Below are 22,215 nucleotides of genomic sequence, written 5' to 3'. Positions count from 1 at the left end.
CTAAACTATTCCCACCCCCCCTTTTTTTAATCCTCACCCAAAAAATATGTGTGTTTTTTCTAATTGCTTTTGAGAGAGAGAGAGAGAGAGAGAGAGAGAGAGAGAGAGAGAGAGAGAAAGAAAGAAAGAAACATCAATCCGTTGCCTCGCATATGCTCCCCAACTGGGTATGTGCCCTGACTGGGAATCGAACCACCACCTTTTTCCTTTTGGTGTATGGCATGACACGCCAACCAACTGAGCCATCTGGCCAGCGGTAAGATATTCTTGAAAGGTATTTCCCATTTTCATGTGTCATTTGATTCATGTATAGAAAGACTCTTTGTGGATTACATTACAGTTAGTGGTCATGAGACCAAACCACTTAATGCACAAACAGAACTGACTGAAGTTTCACAACTTTGCTAGCACCACTGAGACAAGGATGGAAACTTTATTCTTTAACAGTTGAGATGATAATTGGGTTATAGGCTTTGTCATCTCTCGCCTCCCAGGGGAGAAGGGAAGAGCTGCAAGTAACTTTTCCTCTAAAGGGACTTAGCTTCTCAGTAATCATTTCATTATAAAGCATTTATTCTTAATTTATATAATCTAGTTAATTCGGATCTTACCATTTTTATCTTTCTTTTAATCTCATTTCCTTTAAATATTGGCTCAAATGCCACCCTGTAGGTGAGGACAATTCAGCTCCCCCCTGCCCCCAGCCCCCAGCATTCCTGCTCTGCCTTAACCCTGTTCTGTTTACTTAAACCATAGCACTTGCCACCTTAAAGCTGTTCTGTAATTTACATATTTATGCTTATTGTCTTTATCTCTCCGATTGAAATGTAAGCTTCACAAGGGTAGGAATTTTTATCTATTTCTTTTACTTATATATACCTGGGGCCTACAACATAGTCTGTGACCTCATAGAAAAATTTTTTAAGGAAAGAGCTTCTCCTATGCCCCCCACCCCCTTTCCTGCCCTGCCCCAGGCCTTCACCACCCTATCGTCAGTGTCCATAGATAATGCATGTATGCACGTGTTCTTTGGTTAATCTCTTCCCCTCCCCTTTCTCTGAGATTTCCTTAGTCGGTTCCATGTTTCCATGCCTCTGGTTCTATTTTATTCATCAGTTTATTTTGCTCATTAGATTCCTTGTTTGTTTATTTTTATTTTTAGATTCAATTATTGATATATATGTATTTATTGCCATTTTACTGTTCATATTTTTTACCTTTTTTCTTCTTCTTAAAGAATACCCTTCAACATTTCATATAATACTGGTTTGGCGGAGATGAACTCCTTTAGCTTTTTCTTTGTAAACTCTGTCTGACTTTCAATTCCAAATGATAGCTTTGCTGGGTAAAGTAATCTTGGTTATAGGTCCTTGCTATTCAGCATTTTGAATATTTCTTGCCACTCCCTTCTGGCCTGAAAAGTTTCTGTTGAGAAATCAGCTGACAGTCCTATGGGTGCTCCCTTGTGATAGCTAACTGCTTTTCTCTTGCTGCTTTTAAGATTCTCTTGTCTTTAACCCTTGGCATTTTAATTATGATGTGTCTTGGTGTGGACCTCTTTGGGTTCATCTTGTTTGGAACTCTTTGTGCTTCCTGGACTTGTAAGTCTATTTCTTTCACCAAGTAGAGGTAATTTTCTGTCATTTTTTTCTTCAGGTAGGTTTTCAGTATCTTACTCCCTCTCTTTTTCTGGCACCCTCATGAAGCAAATGTTGATAGGCTTGAAGTTGTCCCAGAGGCTTCTTACACTGTCTTCAGGTTTTTGGATTCTTTTTTCGTTTTGCTCTTCTGATTTGGTGTTTTTTGCTTCCTACTATTTCAAATCGCTGATTTGATTCTCAGCATCCTCTACTCTACTCTTGATTACCTATAAATTATCCTTTATTTAAGTTAGTGTATGCTTAATTTCTGACTGGTCCTTTTTCATGTCTTTGATGTTCTCACTAATTTCCTTGAAGTTCTCACTAAGGTCCTTGAAATTCTCATTAAGATCCTTATAACCATTGTTTTGAACTCTGTATCTAGTAGTTTGCTTACTTCCATTTCACTTATTCTTTCTCTGGCGACTTCTGTTCTTGCACTTGTGACATGTTCGTTTGTTTCCACATTTTGGCTGCATCCCTGTGTTTATTTCTATGTATTAGGTAGAGCTGCAATGCCTCCTGGAATTGGTAGAGTGGCCTTGTGTAGTAGGTGTCCTGTAGGGCCCAGTGGCTCAGCCTCCACAGTCACCTGAGCTGGCACTGTTGGTACACCCTGTGTAGTCTGTGTGCACTGTCTTATAGTTAAGCCTTGATTGCTGTTGGCATTGCTGGGAGGAATTGACCCCCAGGCCAATTGGCAGTGAGGACCAGCTGCGATTACAGTGGAAGAGTTGCTGTGCAGGAGACACCCCTATGGAGGAAGACTTGCTTCAGTGGGGCTTTGGTGCTCACTGAGTCTGCCCCTTGAGTGTGTCCTTTGTAGATATGTAGAGTTGTAACCTGGCATGGTCAGAAGCTGTTCACTGGGTGCACAGGCTCTGCCCCTGCAGTCAGCCTCTGCCTGTGCCCTGCCTGGGGCTACCTGTCAGGAGCTACAGAACGATCTGTAGATGGCTGCTACTTGTGTTGGGCTTGGAAGTGCCCAGGTGAGGCCAAGCTGTAAAACAAGGCAGCCTCCTGCTATTGCCAGGCCTGGAGCCTCTTATTGAGAGGTATGGGGCACACTGAGTCCAGCTACTGTTTGTTTGAGGGATTTTAGGACAGACAAAAGCCTGAGCCAGGGCAGGCCATTCATATGGAGAAGCTGCTACAAACAGCTTGGGTGGGGCTGCAGATTGGATTGGGCAGGGTCTCAGGGAATCACCAGGGCAGAGCAAACAGTGTGAGCCAGTCTGATGGAAACTCAGATATGGTGCCTATCATTCAGCTCTGTGGCGGGGGAGGTCCCAGTACAGGAATAATAACCCCTGCAAGCACCCCTGCCTGGGAGAAAGCCGCCCCCAAGTTCTTGCCTGGTGCCAGACAATCCAGTTCCTCCCCTTATGTCCCTGGATCCCCCCAAGCCGCTGCCCCAGCGTTGACGCTCAGAGGAAGCGAATCTGAGTCAGTCAGTGTGCCAGCCCTTTAAGAGGAACTGCCTGGTCTCCAGCAGCTTCTATGTGCATCAGCCACAATCCCTGCTGGTTTTTACAGCCTGAAGTTACGGGGACTTTTCTTCCTGGCTCTGGAACCCTGGGCTGGGGGTCTGGTGTGGTGCTGGGACACTTTGCTCAGCCTAGATATCCCTCCTAAGAAAGATGGCACACGTGGTTGTCTGACCAGCCCGTTCTCTGTGCCTTCACCCCTCCTATCAATCTTGATGTGCTTTCTTCTTTACTTCTCCAGTTGTAGGACTTCAGCCAGATTTCAGGCAGTTCTGAATGATGGTTCTGTATTTTAGTTGTAATTTTGATGTGGTTGTGGGAGGTGGCAAGTACTGGCATTTACCTACACCGCCATCTTTGTTCTCCAGACAGAACCTTTCAAACCACACACATTCAGCAGGCTTCCGCTGCCGCTGAGGGAAAGTAACCGGTGGAATGGTTTTGTTTTATACCAAACAAACAACATTTAGTTAAAATTTAGCATTTAACCCAAAGAACGTTAGCTTTGTGGGGGCAGGGCTCGGCCTCTGTGGTTGCTGTGCCCAGAACACCTGCTAGGACGAGGTCTGGCACGTGGGCATTCATAGTTGCTGGTAAGGTAATGTCTCTCTTGATTTATTAGTATCAGGTAACTTGCAGCAGTTTTACGAGTCCACTGTCTTTGTAAAAAACAACCTGTATTTCACAGATTTTCTGTGGATGGTTGGCATTTTCTTTATTTCTGACTCTACGGTTGAAATCAGGTTACTCTTTTTTTTTTTTTTTTAAAGTATATTTTATTGATTTTTTACAGAGAGGAAGGGAGAAGGGTAGAGAGTTAGAAACATCAATGAGAGAAAAACATCGATCAGCTGCCTCCTGCACACCTCCTACTGGGGATGTGCCCGCAACCAAGGTACTTGCCCTTGACCGGAATCGAACCTGGGACCTTTCAGTCTGCAGGCTGACGCTCTATCCACTGAGCCGTACTGGATTCGGCATGAAATCAGGTTACTCTTTAAAAAAAAAGCTGTGTGTGGTGAGCAATGAGTGGGCTCTGGAGCCCAGGAGAGGTGGGTGATGTGGTTCTACGTGGCCGAGGGGTGGCCCGCTGGCGGGCCTGCTCACCTGCACGTGTGGGCAGGTGCATCTCCCTGCAGGGCCATCTGCAGGATCGCATGACACACTCTGCAGGCTCTGGTGTGGATAAGGAGTCATTCCAAGAAAGGATGCTTTCCTTCCCTCAAGGGTGGCTTCTCTTTCTAAAGGTTTCAAAAGTCAAGAAAGAATGCTTGATTGCTGATAGCATAAAAAGAACAGTCATGGCTTAAAGAGCACTAAACCCAGGAAAAGTGAGTCAACTATTACATCACCACCTGGCATCATTCTACCCTGAAATTGTGTGTCCGGTCAGTTTAGTCATTTAAAATTTAAGTTTTATGGACTTTTACATAGTAACCATGGAAATATTTGCATGACAAGGGTTCAGCCAGAGTGATTTTTATGTGGTTAGATGGGTGTTGAGGGACAGGCCTAGCTTACCCTAAAAGTTCCCCATCGTCAGCTCCTACATTCTCCACCATGCCTTCCTTTCAAAGCCGTTTGCCTCTGGCCTAATTCGGAGTGCAGATCGTCCGGAGAGGTTCTGTGTGAGCTCCTACTTGTTCACCCTCTCCATACTTCCCACCCCACACAGAGTGCCCTGCGCTTTCTCAGGTGCTGCGTTTGTAGGATCACTGTGTAATTCACTTGGGTGGGGGATGGGGGACATTTAGAATGGGGCAACAGTTTGGAGAAGACTTGGTTAAAACTTGTTTTGTTTTGTATTGATTTGAGAGAGAGCGAGGAAGCAGGAGGGAAAGAGAGAAATATCAATTGGTGGTTGCCTTAAGTTGTGCCCTGACCGACAATAGAATCCAGAACTTTTTTGGTGTACAGGATGGCGCTCCAACCAACTGAGCCACTGAGTTCACTTTTTGTTTGTTTGTTTGTTTTTGTTAATTCTCACCCAAGGATATTTTTTCCATTGATTTTTTTTTGAGAGAGAGAGAGAGTGGGAGGGGGGGAGGGAGAGAGAGAGAGAGAGAGAGAGAGGAACATGGATGTGAGAGAGACACATTGATTGGTTGCCTCCTGCATGTGCTACCCTGACCATGGCTGGGGATCAAACCTGAAACTCAGGTACGTGCCTTTGACAGGGAATTGAAACCAAACCCTTTTGTACTTTTAAGTACTTTTCAGAAGCTATGACTCAGTGTCAGTTTTATTTATAACAATAAATAAAATACAAAGTACAAAACAATTTTCTTGCAAAAAATACAAGAGGAAGCTATATTTATGTTGTCATGAGATCTGATTGCTGTAGGTTTTTAAATATTTTGTGGTGTTTGAAATGGAACGTGCGTGTTTAATTGCGAGTACAGTTCAACAAGAAGATAACATGTTGCGTGTGATATGTTTCAGCCCATGAGGCTCGCTTCCAGTGCCTATTTCTGCACTGCTCTCGGGTGTGAGCAAGGCCTGTCCTGGGGGCGTGTGCAGACATCTTCCCATGCGTGGTGGATGTTCTGAAGACTTGCCTTTTTGCTCCCTTTCATTTTGGCTGTCACATGGCTTTAATGGCTCCATTAACAAGCAGGTGTGGGCATTGGTGACAGTGTAATGAAATCCTCCCGCTTTTTTCTTCATCAAAGATGCCTTTGCTTTTATACCCAAAACTTTTCCTGCCCCCACATGGGGTTGCAGACTTGCACCCATTGGCTGTGTTAATAGGCAGAACACACAGTTACCCTTTGACTTGGCCCTGTGGTGGCCCTGGTGAATCAGCCCAGCGCTGCATCCACCTACATAGGCACGCGGTCAGGCAGGCCGCCTGGTGTCCTTTCTCAGGTGTCACTCGTGCTCCTAAGAGAACAACCACTTTATCTCTTACTCCTCTGTGATGTTGGAAATGTTCCCTAGGAGTTTTACCCGGTATTAAGATCAACGTAGTTGTTTTACTGACAACCTCAATTTTTATGTCCTCAATTGTGTCCAATGATTTTTATGCATTTGTGTGTGTGTTTGCCTTGAAGTGGAAGCATATGATTGATTGGCCGGGAAAGTTTTGAATTTTGCACCGCTGAAACTCCAACTTGGAGAAAGGCAATCATTCTACATCCCTTACTCTTTACGCAGAGTTAGGTGGCAGGTGAGCCACGATCTGTTACTGTAGGCCTGGAAGTCAGGGAGCTTCCAGAAATAGGAGTGCGCGTGTGCGAAGGGCGTGCTGCCTGTACACCTGTCTACCTGACCATGGAAACAATGTAATTCTTGTTCTTGTTCTGGTGCAGCCTCCATGCGGCAGTCTCAGGCCCTACCTGCAGACATGCGTCCGGAGATGTGGATCGCACAGGAGCTGCGGCGGATCGGGGACGAGTTCAACGCCTACTACCCACGGAGGGTAATGAGGGTTTCTTACTTCCTTACTTACCCCTCTTCTGCCACGCTCCCTCCCAACCACATAAAATAAAGTGACCGGTAATCATCCCGTGCTTGTTCTAGAAGTGATAGGTGTGGCCTGCCATTCCTCCTTCCTGCGCTCCATTTGTGTTATGGCTGAACTGAAGTGCTGGTGGCTCTGCAGAACCCAGTACGAGGTGGCAAAGGGGGCTCGTGAGCACAAGCCTTAAACCATCGTGCTGAAAAGGGGTTATTTATATGCTTTGAAATAGTCCCACATAAGTGTTACACTCCATATCGGTGTGTCTACACTCCCTTTAGTCAGTTTGGGTCAAAGTTAAACATTTAACTTTCCATCCTCACTCAGACAAGGAAACGAGGCCCTGGGGTTTGCTGGTGACATGGGTTGGAGTATGTGACGTTGTCCTTTTGGCCCCATTGGCTGTCCTTGGACTGTCATTTATTGAAACGTATTAGAATTAGGAGGCCATTCATTAATAGCCTGTAAAATGACACCTCTGCCACAAAATTTTACACCCCAAGTTGATTGCCACTTACATTTTTGGGGTGTGTGGTTGATGTTTTTAAATTAAGCCCTATGTCTTGTTCGGTAGATGCAGTGTATTTCCTGCTTGCCTAGTGCTGGTAGACGGTACCGTTGGACACCTTTTCCCCATGAAGACTTGAGAGTGTGTAGCTTCAACTCTGAGAGTTCCGTGGGACCCTGATGAGCATGTTTGACTCTGTCCTGTAAGGGGCTCACTAGCCAGTGTGTGATTTCATAGAATTCTGGCTGGTTTACATTTTTTTTTCAAACAACCATGTATGAAGGTATTTCTGTTGAGTTATTTAAAAGGAAGACACTTAAATCTTACTTCGTAGGAAATGATTGTTAATGTCATTCCTACTGTGTCACTTCCCTCTGTCTCTTTTCTTTCTGAACACTGTCGTTCCATGTAAAGATATTTTTAAATCTCGTTTCTTCCGGAGGGAGGACGAGCTTAGGACACCCCCGTGTTTCTATCCTGCACTGAATGCTGGTGCGGTTGCTAAGCAAATAGACATTACCTGTTAGAGCTTTCGATTGTTCCTGTGTTCCTGCCCATATACGTACTTTGGAGCTTTTTCAAGCACATGGAGAGAGTTCCCCATTTCATGGGGAGACTTTCAGAAAACTCACACTGGATCCCCTTCAGACCTTCCTGTCGGGGAGAGGGTGGTGTGTGGTGATTGGTGGGAAATGTGTGACAGTGTGATTCTGTCATTAAATGGGAAATGTCACTTAGAAAATTCTTATGATACTGTCTTTAGCCGGCAAAATGTCCAGTGTTCTGACCTAACCTGACATGGACCACTCACAGAACATGAGTTCCTTCTCAGCCTCGATCTGAAATGGTAATTGTTTTTCGCTGGGTTGATTGCTTTGTAACGTGTCAGTAAAGTTATTGTTCCCGCTTCCTCTGCGAGGTGTCTCTGAAGGGCTTTCGGGTTGCTGTGTGTGGCCGGGCAGCACTCCTCAGGGCGAGGGCCCAGTGGACACAGGATGTTGGTCCCCATGCCGAGGTAGGGGGTCCCTGCAACAAGGTTGGGCTGGCTAGACCCGAAACCTGGTTCTGGATTGTGCCCGTAATCCAGCGGGAAGGTCACTGGGGAGCCTGGAGGCCCTCGGGGTGGGTGAGTCCGGCAGTGAACCAACTCCAACAGCTGGCCCGCCTCCTGCACCGCCTCCAGGTGGGTTGGTAGGTGACTTTGGGACCAGATCTGTCCGAGAGATGAGGCCCATGGGCCCTGGTGCCTTCGGTGTCCAGAAGCTCCGGACACAGATACATCAACACAGTCCTTCACATGACTGTGCCAGAGCCCTTGGCCACAGAGCCAGGTGTGTAGAAGGGTGTTCTGTACGTTTCTCTAACCTTATATGGAGTACCGGTGTCCACTAAGCTCTCCCCTGAGCCTGCCCAGGCGGGATGGGTGATGCCTCTCTACGGGGCCCTTAGGTGGTCAGTGATGGGACAAGGGCGAAGGATGACGTGGGGTTGGAGCACAGCCTTCCCTTCACATAGGCTGTCTAAGGGGTGACCAGTTCTAGTCACGGGCAAATGAGACACCAGCCATCAGGTTGTCCTCATCACCTCGTCTCTCCATTGAAGGTGAGGTGACATCTACAAAGTCCGTAGCTTTCGGTCATTCCCATCCTTCCTCCCCGTCCTCCCACGGTTCAGTTTAATGTGTAAGATGGTTGTGTCTACTAATGCAGATATGTAATCTATCTGCTCTCAATGTATTTGGTAAGATAAGTGTAAATCTCATTGCATTCTTTTGCTGTATAAGTTGGCTGGGATACTGGGGGGAGGCGGAGGGACATACAGACTGCAGGTTATAACCTGATGTTTCTAAAAAGGAGGCTAATATATCTTCCGGATTTTATAAGTGGCCAGTTCAAACACCAGACTCTGAAGCTCAGGGTAGTGGCACAGTGACCTCCAGAGCCACAGATGCCTGCCTTAATGGTGTTAAACAGTCCATTGTCTGCACACAGTGATGGTTTATTCTTGAATATTGGGCCCAGAAATTTGGGGGAAACGGGAGGCCTTTTGGGAAAGTGATGCCTTGAACTTTCACGCTGGCTGCGCACGGAAGCCTTTACCCCTTGGCGAGCGTGCGCTGCTTTAGGACGGTGTTAGCATTTCAAATACTTGGTGTCTGTATTTGCTATAATACCATGACAGTCCCTTTTCTGAAGCGTTGGTCTTTGATTGCCACGAGCGTGCGAAGCCTGACAGGATAATTCTCCTGTTTTTCCAGTTAGAGCAATAGAGGAAGTTGTCGCATAGTTGTCGTGTGTTCAGGCCGCGTCAGGGCAGTGGGGCAGCGTGGCAGCGTATGACACGGAGCTGTGGCGTCTGAATCCTGGAAGCAGGAGTGGGAGGGGCACAGGTGAGCACGTCCACTGCATGTTCCCTTCCCCTGGGACTCCGCGTGATACGCCTAATGACCTCCAGGGCCGAGGACACCCCCTCTCCCCATCTGATAGCAGCTTCCCCACGCCACGTCGGGCTGGTTTTGTGACTTGTTCTGAAACCATTTCAGGCTTACACAGAAGTTGCAAGAACGGTACGAAGAGCCCTCTTCTGTCTGCTACCTCTGCTCTCCACTGTTACCCTCCCCACACTTGCTCTAATGCTTCTCTCCTGATACCTGTGTACGTTATTTCCTGAAGTATTTGGGAATAAATTGCAGACATGGTGTCCCTTTACTCTTAAATACTTCCGTGTGTATTTCCTAAGACTAAGAGTATTTTCTTCTGTGACCTCAGTGTAGTCATCAAAATCAGAAGCTAACAACGTTGCAGTAATGTTGTGTAGTCGGTGGACCTTATCCACACGTGACCCACTGTCCCAGCCGTGGGACATGTGTCCTCAGTGCTCAGTGTCAGGAGGCACGTGCTCTCAGCTGTAGTTAGCACTTTCCTGTGTGTGATGGGAGGGACGCATGCACAGGGCGACAGCTCTCCTCTCTCCCCGGGTGTTCGCTTCATTCATCACAAGTTCATGGGTCCCAGTGTATTTTTATTTATTTTATTTAATTTTGTTGATTAGAGAGAAAAACATCAATATGTTTTTCCACTTATGCATTCATTGGTTGATTCTTGCATATGCCCTGGCCTGGGATCGAACCCGCAACCTTGGCGTAGCGAGATGACTTTCTAACAACTGAGCTACCCAGCCGAGGCCATGGGTCCCTGTTTAGTTTAGGGGGTTAAGATGTGTTACACTCAATACTCATTTTGATGCTCAAATTGTCACAGGTTCGGCCAGTGGCAGCCGTCTGGTGTCTTTTCGCCACGTCATTGAACATAAAGTGTGAGGTAGTGGAGGCCTGTGGACAAAGTGTTGTGGGACTGTAGGTGGATTTGTGGCTAAATGACCTGCACCCACACAGTGCCCTGACTCTTAGAGCTCCAGGACTCTGCAGGGGGACAGGTGAGCACAGGGCTGACAGTCATCGTCCCCGGACAGGACTTCTCAGAGAGCCGAGGGCTCTGACAGGGGAGTAGCTTGCGGGGAGTGAGCGGTGCAGTTTGGTGGCCTGTGCTTCAGCAGCCTGTTCCCTGACTCCCGCTTCCTCACGGGTGGCACTGGTGCCCCTGGGTTCCTGAATAGCTTCTGCTAGCTTCTTCACCCTGAGAAACCGCGGGAAGGCAATCCAGGTCCTGGCCTTCCCTGCTGGAGGGGCGTCAGCAAGTGTGGGCATGGCCGTCCGAGGGTGCAGGGTGGCCTGTGCTTACCCGTGTGGATGGGCCAGGCTTGCGGTCTGAGGCTGTTGAGCGTGTGCTGGACCCTTCAGACCAGGAATCACGTGCACTTGGGGTACTTGGGCCCATCCTATAACCAGTGTGCCCCAGCCCCAGGGCCAGGGCCTCTGCAGCCTGAGCCAGTCCATGCTCAGGTCCCTGCTGCTGAGCAGTGACAGGATGTCCTGGTGGTGGACTGCAGGGGACAGCCACACACAGAGCTGTGGCAGACTCTCTGGATGGGCCAGGAGGTGGGTGAAAACCCTTTCATTGTCTGATCACAAGGAACAGTGTGTCTTTTGTTCAGAAGGCCTATTTCCTACTTGTGTCCCAGGCGTGTGCGGGCATGAAACAAAGGGACAACCTGCAGACGGAAGCGCAGCATGAACCAAAGCAGAGAAAAAAGGAGCTCACAGGCTGTTTTTATAAATGATATTCTTTACGGATCACGTGCAAGGGAGAGGTCTGCACTGAGCCTGCTTGGTACGAGCATACACTGAACATAACCTGGGGCTGCGTGTTCTCAGGCAGTGTTCTTCTGAGGCCTGCGTTAATTGAATGTTGGAATTTAATAAAATGAACTGCTTTTCGTTACTGCCTGAGTTGAGAATAATGAAAAATAGGCATGTCAGATATTAAACACACAATACAACATACAGATCTTATAGAATTACATTCCTGAAACGTACATGATTCTATGAACCAATGAGTTTAATAAGAGAAAAAAGTAAACTCGCTTCTGGGATGGTGAATTGTCTCACCCTTTGCTCACATGGATTCATAGAGTGACCGCTTTCATAGCCAAAGCAGTGATGAGTCGGGTAAATCGATTGGCACCTTCTGTTGATTAGTTTTCAGGTTTAGCGGGTGATTTCCTTGGAGGTGGATGCAGTTGTGTGTTTGGTTTTAAGAGTCTTGCACCCCGCCTTATGCCGTTTCCACACCGCAAGAACAGTGACCAGAGGGCGAAGACTGAGACCCCGCCATGGGGACGCCGAGCCTGTGGCAGCAGAGCCACCCCTCCTGTGGCTCCCGCTCTAGGTGTCTTTCCCTGAGACCTGCAGATGGCCTATTAGCAGTCGCCAACCTTTAGGACCGCACGGTTGGCAACTGCTGGCCTAGATGATGGCGACCGTGGATTGACTTTCCACGACTTGTTGAGGATCAAGTGTGATCTCGTAGAAAACAGAGCTCACGGCCAAGTGTGAGGCCTCAGGGTCAGACCTTGCACCGAGTCCATGCGTCCCACCCTGGGGTTCCACTGTCGGGCAGTCCCTTAGGCATGTCGTGAAGGTTGAACTAGGGCATTTAGGTATGGAGCCAGGAAACGCTATTGCCCCCTCCCAGCATTCTGTCTTCTGCCACTTTGAACTATAATGGAAACGTTTCTTGGTTCTCTGGAGTTCAGAGAGAGATGCTGGTAGCCGTTCACCTGTCCGGGTTTCAAGCTCTGCCTGTCAGACACGTGCCTCGGCCCTGAGGCGGTGCGGTCGGGGTGAGCGCAGTGAAATGAGGTCGTGCACTGGTGCGTGCTAACCGGCTTGGCCGCATCACGCTGGTGACACTTCTGACTGCTCCCTTGGTCTGCCACGTGGGGCACCTGCACGCTGCCTCGCCTGCCTTTGGGGGACGTGGCCATGAACACGTAACCAGAGCAGATGCAGGTGCCCGGAGGGGGATTCAGAATGTCTCACGGGGGTTTTCATCTCCGGAGGAGGAAATGAAGATGTCCCCGAGGTGAGCCTCGCCCCCTGCAGACGCCCTGCCTTCCTGTCACCCTCATAGACCTCCAGCTGAGCCACGCCGAGGTTTGCGCTGTGGTTAGTGTGCACGTCTCATTAGCATGTTTCTGAGGCTGGGCTTTTCGGAACACTGGTGCCCTCTGGTTGCCCCCCCTCCTGTGACCCTCACAGGTGATGAGAGCACTTCATTCCAGCCAGCCTGGCCCGGGGCAGGGCCAGGGCCAGTGACTTTGTACCGCAGGTGGACATGCGTGTCGAAGGAAAACCCAGGACATGGCAGGCCCGACTAAGGTGAACTGGAGGAGTGATTCGTGGTCCTACAAAAGGCCTTGACTGTGGCAGAGTCTTTGAAATAATGCATCAAAAGTAGGAAAGTGGCATTCATGCAAATGCCGTTTTGCTGTGATGTTTGAAATCGCATCGCTGCCCAGGCAGGTCAGCCGGAGCCTCAGGAGGGAGTCAGGAGTTGTCTGGGCAAGCTCCCTCCGGGCTCCCAGTAGGAGCACTGCACCTGGCATCGGGGCCTGCTGTTTTGCCCACAGCTGTGTGAACGCCCATGTTGCCTGGGTACACGTAGAAAGTGAACTTGGTCTTGGGATTGCTTTGCAGCAGCATTGGCCCGCCAGCTGAGAGCAGCAGTGGATGGCGGAGCCACATAAAATCTAAGCTGAGATGCTGTGTGACTGGCCCTTGGTCTCACGGTGGACAGGGGTCCTTGTCCTGCAGCCTGTCTCTTTCCCTTGCATTTAAAATACTGTTTCGATGGATTGGTTTTGAATGGGCAGAGGGATGGTGGTCCTCCCTGGGTACCGCTGGCTACTCTCTGTCTCCCCCCTCCCTCCCCCCACCTTGTCACCTCTGGTTACAGTGGCCCTCAGCTCCATCCCAAAGATGCCGGGCCAGCCCCTGGGAATGCCAACGCCATCCTGGGGGACCCTGCATCCTCCCTTGCCTGAACCCGGTGCAGTTCCCTCTCTGTCAGAGTCTCACAGCCCAGAATTCAGGCTCCTGTAATGTCACCACTGAAAGGTAGACCCAAAGTTCAGGACATCTTGGGGCATTCAGTGTTGAAACCTTGTAAGAAAGGAGTTGTTGAGCAAGTTAAAGAATGGCTTGGAGTGATGCTGAGCGTGGGTGTGTGGTGCTCACGCGGTGGGATTGATGCTGAGCATGGGTGTGTGGTGCTCACGTGGTGGGAGTGATGCTGAGCGTGGGTGCGCAGCTACGTCATGGGTCATGGGTCCTTGATTCTCACGTGGAGCTCGTCTCCCCACCACACTGGCTCGGGGTTGTGAAGACTGAAGGCAGGCGTGTGGCACGTTGTTTAGTTCAGTGGTGGCAGTGGATGTGTCTTCTTGTCTCCAAGCTGGGGGCCTGGCTCCTCTCCCTCTGCAGGAGAGGAAGTGGCCAGCCTCCTCACCAGATCCCAGGCGGCCTGGATCGCAGCCCCTGGTGTCCACCCGCCTGCTTCTGCGGTTTGGGGTGAGAGCCTGTTTTGCTGTGGTTATTTCGGCATTAAAATGTAATTAGATTCCCTAGTGTAGGCTGGAAGTTGTAAAAGGTCCTCGGGGGTGGCCGACGCTGTGTCGTCGTCCTCTGTGCTCTAGGTTGCTGCACAAGGGGGCCTCAAGGCTGTGCAGCACCCCAGCTCCTGCCCTGCACACGGGCCGGGCATCTTCCTCCCTGCTGGCTGCTCCCAGCCTTCGGGAGCCCCCAGAGACCCTGCTCTACCTGCTGCCCAGGTGAGCCAGTGTCTCCAGGGTCACGTGGGCCTCGCCTGTCCCAGGGAAGCTTGGAGCCCATGAATCCTCCATCCTCCTGTTTTATTTTTCAGGGACTGTCATTGGAGGGAACACCCTGGAGTTTGGCATTGTTTTCTGTTGTGGTTTATTGTGAGAAATCAGATGCTCATGCATTGTCTAAAACACCATTTTGACTGGACTGTTTGCTCCCTCCCCAGTGCAGGGCCCTGGGACCTCCTGTCATTACTCACGCTGGTCTTCTGGAATGTCCTCCTTTCCTTCCTGAGAACCTTCCTCCTTCGGGACTCGCGTGGGGGTGGGCCCTGGGCCTTCCTGCCCGGCCCTCCTTCCTTCTCTGCCCTCATGTTTCCCTGTGTGCCCCTTGTCGTAGGATCCTGTTCAGCTGTTTGGCTCTGTCCCTCACCAGGGTGAGCTCCGTAGGTGCTCACGTTGCATTTCTTTTGACGGAAGGAGCCTCCGTGTCTTGACTCCATTCTGCTGCCCACTGTGAAACCGGCCTGTATTTCTCTGGAATGTTAGATGTTTTTCTGTCCTCGAGGTGGGAACCTGTACACTTCCTCCTGGTCCCAGAGGTGGGGCAGCGGCCATCCTCACGGAGGGCAGCGCCACAGGGGCCCTCAGATGGGCTGTACGTGGCTGTGCTGCACTTGGTGCTGGTGCCACAGGACTGCCCATCAGGCCCAGTGAGTGCAGGCATGGGCCCCAGAGTTGGAGCCCAGGGCCCTGCCTCCCCCTCTCCCCCCCCCACACTCTTGGGCAGGCCTGGGCTGCGGGAGCCCGCACCCTGCAGGGAGGAAGGCAGACTGTCCGGAGTGGGTTCCTGGAGCGAGACACAAAACTGATGTTGAAGGAGTCCCTGCAGACACGTGAGCTGGCCATAAGTCCGTTTCTTCAGATACAGTTCCTGATCTAGACCATGGAGACGAATTCCCCTACAGGGATGGGCCCTGCACTCAGGTACCTGTGAGTGTGTGCGAGCAGCAGGCAACTGTGATACACAACTTATTTGTATCTGAAGTATTTTTGTGATTTAGAATAAAACCATGTTCCACGACTCTGAATCTAAAGGGTGCTGTTTTCACTTAGAGTGTGAAGGACCAGGAATGAGAGGCTCTGGGAGTCAGCTCAGGCTGTTGTACCAAAAGACCACACATGGGGCTTAAACAATGGAAACGTGTTTCTTCCCAGTCCTGGAGGCCAGCAGTCTGCAGGCTCGTGCTGGCTGGGCTGCAGGGTCTGCATGACGCTGATGGCTGGGCCCTGGCGGAACGTCCTCACCTAGCCGTGGCTCTCGTGCCACCGGCCGTGTGTGAGCGTCGTGGGGCCCAGAGCATGCTGGAGCTCGCTTTGTGGTGCAGGTGCTGGAGGGCAGCGAGCCTGCGGAAGCAGGATGCCCGTCCGGCTGCTTTGAGGTGGGGGCTGGACCCTTGGAGCCGGCAGCAGCTTCAGTGGCTATGCCAGCTGTCGGGGGTTTTCTGGGCTGGCACAGCCCTTGGAATCAGTGGTAATGGCTTCCTCTGTTGAATATTGTCCAAAAGCAATTGTTCGCTGGCTTAAAAGCGTGTGCCGTGTTGTCACGTGTGCTGTCTGAGAGGGCAGGCAGTCTGGCTCCTTGCTGAGATGTTGCAGCAACTTCTCATCTGTCAGGAGTGGGGAGCCGAGGGGAGGGGGGGCGGGTGCTGTGTTCCTTTAGCCACAAATCCCCGCACCAACCCCTCTCCGCACATCTTTGAATCCCCTTTGTGTCCTTTCCATCTGAGATCAAAGCACAGAGTTCTAATCATGGGCAGACCTCCTTTCTTGTGGTGTGACTTGTCCTTCTCCACATCCCCTGCTTGGCGGGAGGGTGGGGGAGGGGTCCTCCTCAGACACTGAGGTTATGGAATATGAAATTGGCTAAGTCTGTCCCCATGTGACCGGCCCCCTGGTTGGTGTCATTTTCATCCCATTCTCTGGTCCTGCTGAGGCCGCATTGGCACCTGGCTGCCATGAGATTTCCCATCTCAAAGTGCTTGCTGAGCCCGGCACTGCACACCCTTTCTTCATTTTAGTAAGTTGTGGTTTTATTTTGAATAAGCCTCTTTCAACCTACTAATATTAGTCTGAACTAAAACCTCCCCCAAATTCTGCTCACACAGAAGAAGCCAAGTGATTTTGAAAGTTAAATCAAAACAAAGCCACCTGGTGTGTGACAGATAAAATCGGACGGTGGTTCGGGAGCCTGTGGGACCTGCCGGCCGGCCGGCTTCCTCGTCTGCTTGGAAGGAGGGAATGCCTCGGCCTTAGCGCGGTCCTGCTCGGGCCCCGGTGCTCGGGGCTTGTGGAAACAGTCGCGAAGGAGACTGCCCAGCAGCTGCTGTCTGGATGGTGTGGGGTCTGAGACTGGACCCTTGTTACAGCCCCCAGAAGTTCACCCTTTGGGGATTCTGAAACACACTTGGGCCATAAGCTACTTCATACCTACCAGTGTCATTCTTCCCTCCCTGGCAGCCTGTCCCTCTTGGCGGACACCAGCTCCAGGGGCCCGGGCAGTGGCTCTCCTGCACCGGGCGGTGTTCCCTCCCAGCGGCCAGTGAGGGCATTGCCTGTGACAGGAACATGTGGTCTCAGAGGAACTCACGAAGGCACCAGGATTCGCTCTGCTTTTCCAAACAGTCTTGTGGTTGCTTTATTTTTCCTTGAAAAAGACCCTTCAGTGTGCATGCTCTTTGTGGAGGTGCACCTCCTGCAGTGGGGTGGTGAGGCCTCCCTTTGCTGGCCCCGGGGGAAAGGGCTGCTGGGACGGGGCTGGTTCAGGTCCGTGAAGCTGAGAAAGTAAGCAGCTTTCCTCTTGTTGTTCTAGGTCTTTCTGAATGATTACCAAGAAGCAGAAGGCCACCCCCAGATGGTGGTCTTACGACTGTTGCGTTACATCCTCCGTCTGGTGTGGAGGATGCAGTGACGACGGGTTCCCGTGGAGCCAAGATGTGTGCAGACATTTCACTTGTTCAAGCGGACAAGCCCAGCGTCACAGCCTCCTGGCGCCATTGCTTCATGGCCAGCAGTGGTCCCAGAGGGGCCCGTGTGGCCTGACACCTGGAGCTGTGTGCGGACTTGACCTTATGGGTTCCTCGCCATGTGGCAGAGGCTCTAGTGTAGTTTGTTATGAATGTAAATGAGAGAGTATTTTCTTTTTAAAAATGTTACTAATCATGGTTCTTTGGAGCAGGATTTTATGGAAGAATGGTGTAAGAACAGGTTTTTTTAAAAAGGAAATGGAAATTTTTAACCAACTTATAAATGAATTTTTACTAAAAATTTAAGAACCTATGATGGAAACTCTCATGTGGAAACTGAGCCAGCTGATTTCTAAAGCTGCCTTAGTTTATTTTTACAGGCTACTGTACAGGACTTTTAAACATGAGAGGTGTGTATGATATGGCCCCTCCCTCCCTGCCGTTGCCTCTCTCGCCTTCTTTTAATCATTATTACCAAAAAGTTCTTATGAGATGGAACTGATGAAAGGGGTGAAGGGCCTTTTGTCAGCCTGTGTTGGTATGCCACTCCCACTTTGTAAATATTTACTTACCTCCTTAAATGTAATTGCATCTGTGGCTTCTCTGTGTGTGCTCATCTTCCTCTGTCTGTCCTGGGTGCTGACGCACACATTTGGTCCAGGGCATCTTTACGATCAAGTGTAACTGGGCTAGAACGTGACTTGGAATCTGCCTGTGTCGTCCACAGCTCAGCCAGTCTTTGGGGAGCTTACTAACTGGGAAGTGCTTGGTACTGGTTTCCACGTGGTTTGGTGGGCTGGCGTCGAAGTACAAGCGTCCTGAAGAGGGAGTGTGGTGACAGCACAGACACAGTGTCAGGGCCCTTGGCACTGTTGGCTTTTCCGGTTGCAGGCTTTCCCTCAGCACAGGAGGCACTCCCAGCATAAGGCCCCAGGTGGCTGGCAAGCCCACCTGCGGCTGAATTTGGCTGCAGGAATCCAAGCTGGAGTTCTCGTGGGAATTGGCACAGGCCGTGGGCAGGGCTTTGGATGGCTGCTTCCTGGGCATCTTGGCTTTTCATCCAATTCCAAGTCGATCTGGCCTTGGATGCCCACCCCTTGGTTCCCACTCTTTTGTACCCACTTTGAAATGCAGGCTTCCTTCCACTTTGAGCCGTGCCATTAAAACGCGAGGCACACGTCTGCAGCGGTCCCTTCTAACAGCTGTCTACTTGTTCTTTTCTCTTGGACAACGGCTTTGCTGGGCCTCCTCTGTGCGTCCCCTGCTTCCTCCACTCCCACCTGTGAGGACTGCAGCGAGGGCACCCACAGGTGATCAGTCATTTCAAAGGCAGTTAAACAATGGGGAGACCCAAGAGAGACCAGTTAGAGGGCAGGGAAGGAAGGTGCAGATCATTCTGTGAACCCACAACTCCTACAGTTTTTCAAACCTCAGATCATGAAACAGTTTTTTAAGAGAAATACATGATTTTTCAAATGAGTCAGCAGTGCCAACAGCTATTGCATTTCCTTTTGGCCCATCAGGGACCAGCGTTTTCATATAATTAAATTGCAAGGAGAAATTCATTCTTTCATGTGTCTCTTCATAGTTTTGTGTAAATATATATGTATACATATATGTATATACGTGTGTGTATATATATTTTGCATATATGCTTTCTTTAGGTAGAAATATTTGATCTCAGATATTCTTCTTTTTTTTTAATTTCTTTTTCCCCAAATCCTTTCTTGGGGTCTTGAATATTTTTAAAACTGTTGAGGCTGAGCTTGTGTTCTTGGTAGGTCTGAAACCCCCTTGCTGGGGCACGAAGGCCACACCGCTGGAGGTGCTGGTAACGTTGCGGCCGTGGGCCTGCTGGACACACACACCAAAGATGTATTTGGTTCTGGGCCCGTCCGCTCCCAGGATCTCCACACTCATGTGCCAGTCCCTCTGACTGGAGCACTTTACCCTGTTTCTGGGAGCGCAGGATGCAGCAAGGGCCGAGGGCCCGCTGCGCGCGCTCCTTTACCTCTGGCTTGGCAGCTGGCCGTGGCCACGCGTGTGAGGAAGTAATTCTAGGACGTGTAGAAGTATTAAGAACAGGATGTTGCACCAGGACATGAGAGATGGCTGGGTGTCTCTGTACTGTACGTATCTGTGTATCAAGATGCTTCCTGCAGAAAGTATACCTACGATGGTATGCCTTTTACTTTTATATTTTATTATTTTGTAGAAAAAATAACTAGCTCCCATTCTGAAAATTTATGAGATGCGGGTTTTGTGCCTTGACCACCTCTTCTCATGCAAGATTTGTAGAAAGTGTCCTGTGATTATCACAGAAATGCAATAAATGCCCCCCAGGAACTCCACAGTGATTCTTCCAGTTACCCGTCGTCCAGCCTAGAAATGAGTTTATGAAGAATTTGTTTTTAGTTGTGGAGAAACCAGGTAAAAATTCCTTCTGATTTAAGAAAAAAAAAAAATGTACTCAGTCGAACTGTCTCTTGTTTCCCCTTCTTAATATTGTACATATTTTGACTATTTATTAGATTAGATCATATTTTACTTACCAACTGAGCCAGATGTCTGTGTGCAATTGTCTCCTTCCACCTTTCTTGTAAAATTTTGTACAGCATAAATGAGCAAAAAAAAAAAAAAAAAATCACTGTTTTTTACTAAACTTTTTCAGAATTAAGGATTGTAAATATTGTAGATTCTTTTTCTGTGTAATGTGTCCTACTGGTTCATAATGCTGTAACTTGTAGACATAATGTATATTTATTTCCTGCTTATTTAATGTCTTAAGTTCTATAAAGTGTTGACCTCCAACATGCCCTCCCCCCATCCCCCACCATCCCGTTATTTGCTTTAACTCTGAGGTGGCGACTGGTCAGCTCACTGCCGGACACATGGTCTTCCTAGGGTGGCCCTCCAGCTTTGGTTCCTGGTTATATCTGGTCAAATGGGTTTACATTCTTGGTCTTTGCTGTCCTTTGATAAAGCTCATGTTTAGACACCAATGAGAGACCATAAATCGGGCAGGCTTCAAAATTCTCCGGGAAATAACCAGTGACTTCCTATTGGTTCCAAAACAGCTAGCTTCTCATGGAAGCAAATTCTATTAGCCCCAGGATTTGTCTTGAAAAGAAAAAAAAAAAGTGTTATCGGTAATTGGGACAGATTGAAAATTTATACCCGACAACTCAGTATTCAGAGGGCAGGGGACAGGTGGGAGGGGTTCCTGCTTCCAGAGCGACTGGAGGACCTGCTCATGCCACTCACCCCCTGTTGGCAACTGGTGAGCTGCATCTCCTCCACCCACTGCGTGGCTTCCGGTGCTTCGAGGTGTGGACTGAATTGTCCTCAGGAGCTAATTGTACAGCCCCCTGGCCCAGAACTTTGGTCCCTCATTGGGTCAGCCTGCTTCTTCAGGTTGATGTCCTGCTTTGGGAGAGGTTGGGGGCCCCACTGGGATGGGTGTTAAGATGTGGGAGCTTTAGAGAGATTTTCTCCTGGTTTGGTGTAGATGGTCTGTCACCCCTGCTGATTTAGCCTGGTGCCTGCGTGTGTTCACTGCACATGCGTGTGTGTGGGGATGTGTTCACACATGAGGCTAAACCAGCTGGGGTAGTAGCTTCTACTCCAAACAGTGCGGCTTGCAAGCTCCCAGCGAAGTAACTTGACTACTTGTATTGGGCAGTTCCAGACTTGAGAAGCTCTCCGAGTCCTATGTCCAGGTCCCGTGACCACTTGTCACTGTGTCGGAACTCATCAGGTACTCCTGTACAAGAGCACTGATCCGAGTGGATACTGATTCATCACTAATGTGTTCCTAGGACCCAGCATATGTAGCATTTGTATTGCAATTTCCCTGGCTCACTTTGGTTTGCACTGATAAATTTTGACAGGGTAATTGCCACTTTATTGTGCAATACTGCTGTAAATAGTTGCAGATTTTTTTTAAGAAACTCAATCTTTTTATGTTCTTACTGAATTTTATATAAATAAAACTTTTCAACTGGTTTTAGTAAACTCTTTGATTTGTTTCACAAGACGGTGGTGGAACAGCTGGAATTATATGTGAATGTGTAAATGCCCACACCCACCCTTTGCCAGCCACAGAGTGTATCACCTGCCTGTGGGTTTTGTGAGTTCTTGCTTGGAGATGATCCTGCGTATTATATTTGAAAGCAAGCCACTCTAGAGGTTTGAGGTGGCTGCCGAGACAATGCATTGTCAACTCACGTGTTCAGATATGACTCAGCACCTGGTAGAGGGGGTATCGGGAGCTGGCTCCGAACTATGTTGGTGAGTGGAAGAAAAACCCAAAAGCTGGAATCCGGGAGAAAGGGCTTGTCTGCAGCACCTGCCCAGCCCCAGAGAACTGCCAAAGAGGGCCCCGTGAACTGATCATGCCGCCTATAAAGGGCCCATTGAGTTGTCTGGCCTGTGCTGGGCATTGGGGGTGAGCCAGTTTGGGGGTGAAGAAATTAAAGGCTGATTTGGGGATATAAACTACAAAATCCTATAATTGCATAACTTGGCCACTTTTACTCTGAAGGAAGTGCTGGAAAGGTTAAAGACCGTGGCTGAGCTTTATTTTAAGCAATACACGAATCTGGCCTTGTAATTAGATATGTGTGTGTGTATATGTGTACATTTATTATTTCAAATCAAGTTGTTCTGGCTCCCAGCCTATTTCCTCTCCAAGGCAGGAGAGTGAATTTTTCCAGACTTTTCTCTGCAGGCTGTGTGTGTGTGTGTGTGTGTGTGTGCGTGCGCGCGCGCCCGTGCACGTGTGTGTTAGAGATTTCTATTTTCAAGTGGGTTTCTCATTTTTCCTATTAAGAGTTAGCTCTTTATGTATTCTGGGTAAAAATCTCATGTTGGA

General features: G+C 49.3%; 1 protein-coding gene across 3 annotated transcripts in view; it reads left to right on the top strand.

Annotated features, from left to right (window-relative positions):
• Positions 1–21,347, top strand: part of BCL2L11 (BCL2 like 11) — a 45,756-nt gene extending 24,409 nt beyond the window's left edge. For all 3 annotated transcript variants that reach the window (XM_080682969.1, XM_080682968.1, XM_080682966.1), the window contains 2 exons: positions 6,439–6,548; positions 17,189–21,347. In XM_080682969.1, coding sequence (XP_080539095.1) covers positions 6,439–6,548; positions 17,189–17,287 — 209 coding nt within the window. In that variant the 3' untranslated portion in view covers positions 17,288–21,347. The remainder of the gene's footprint in view (positions 1–6,438; positions 6,549–17,188) is intronic.
• The last annotated feature ends 868 nt before the right edge of the window (positions 21,348–22,215 follow it).

The sequence above is a fragment of the Plecotus auritus genome (genome assembly GCF_963455305.1).
Source record: "Plecotus auritus genome assembly, chromosome: 8".
Lineage (NCBI taxonomy): Eukaryota > Metazoa > Chordata > Mammalia > Chiroptera > Vespertilionidae > Plecotus > Plecotus auritus.
Note: the sequence above shows the minus strand (reverse complement) of the source record. Positions and strands in the feature narration are given on the sequence as shown.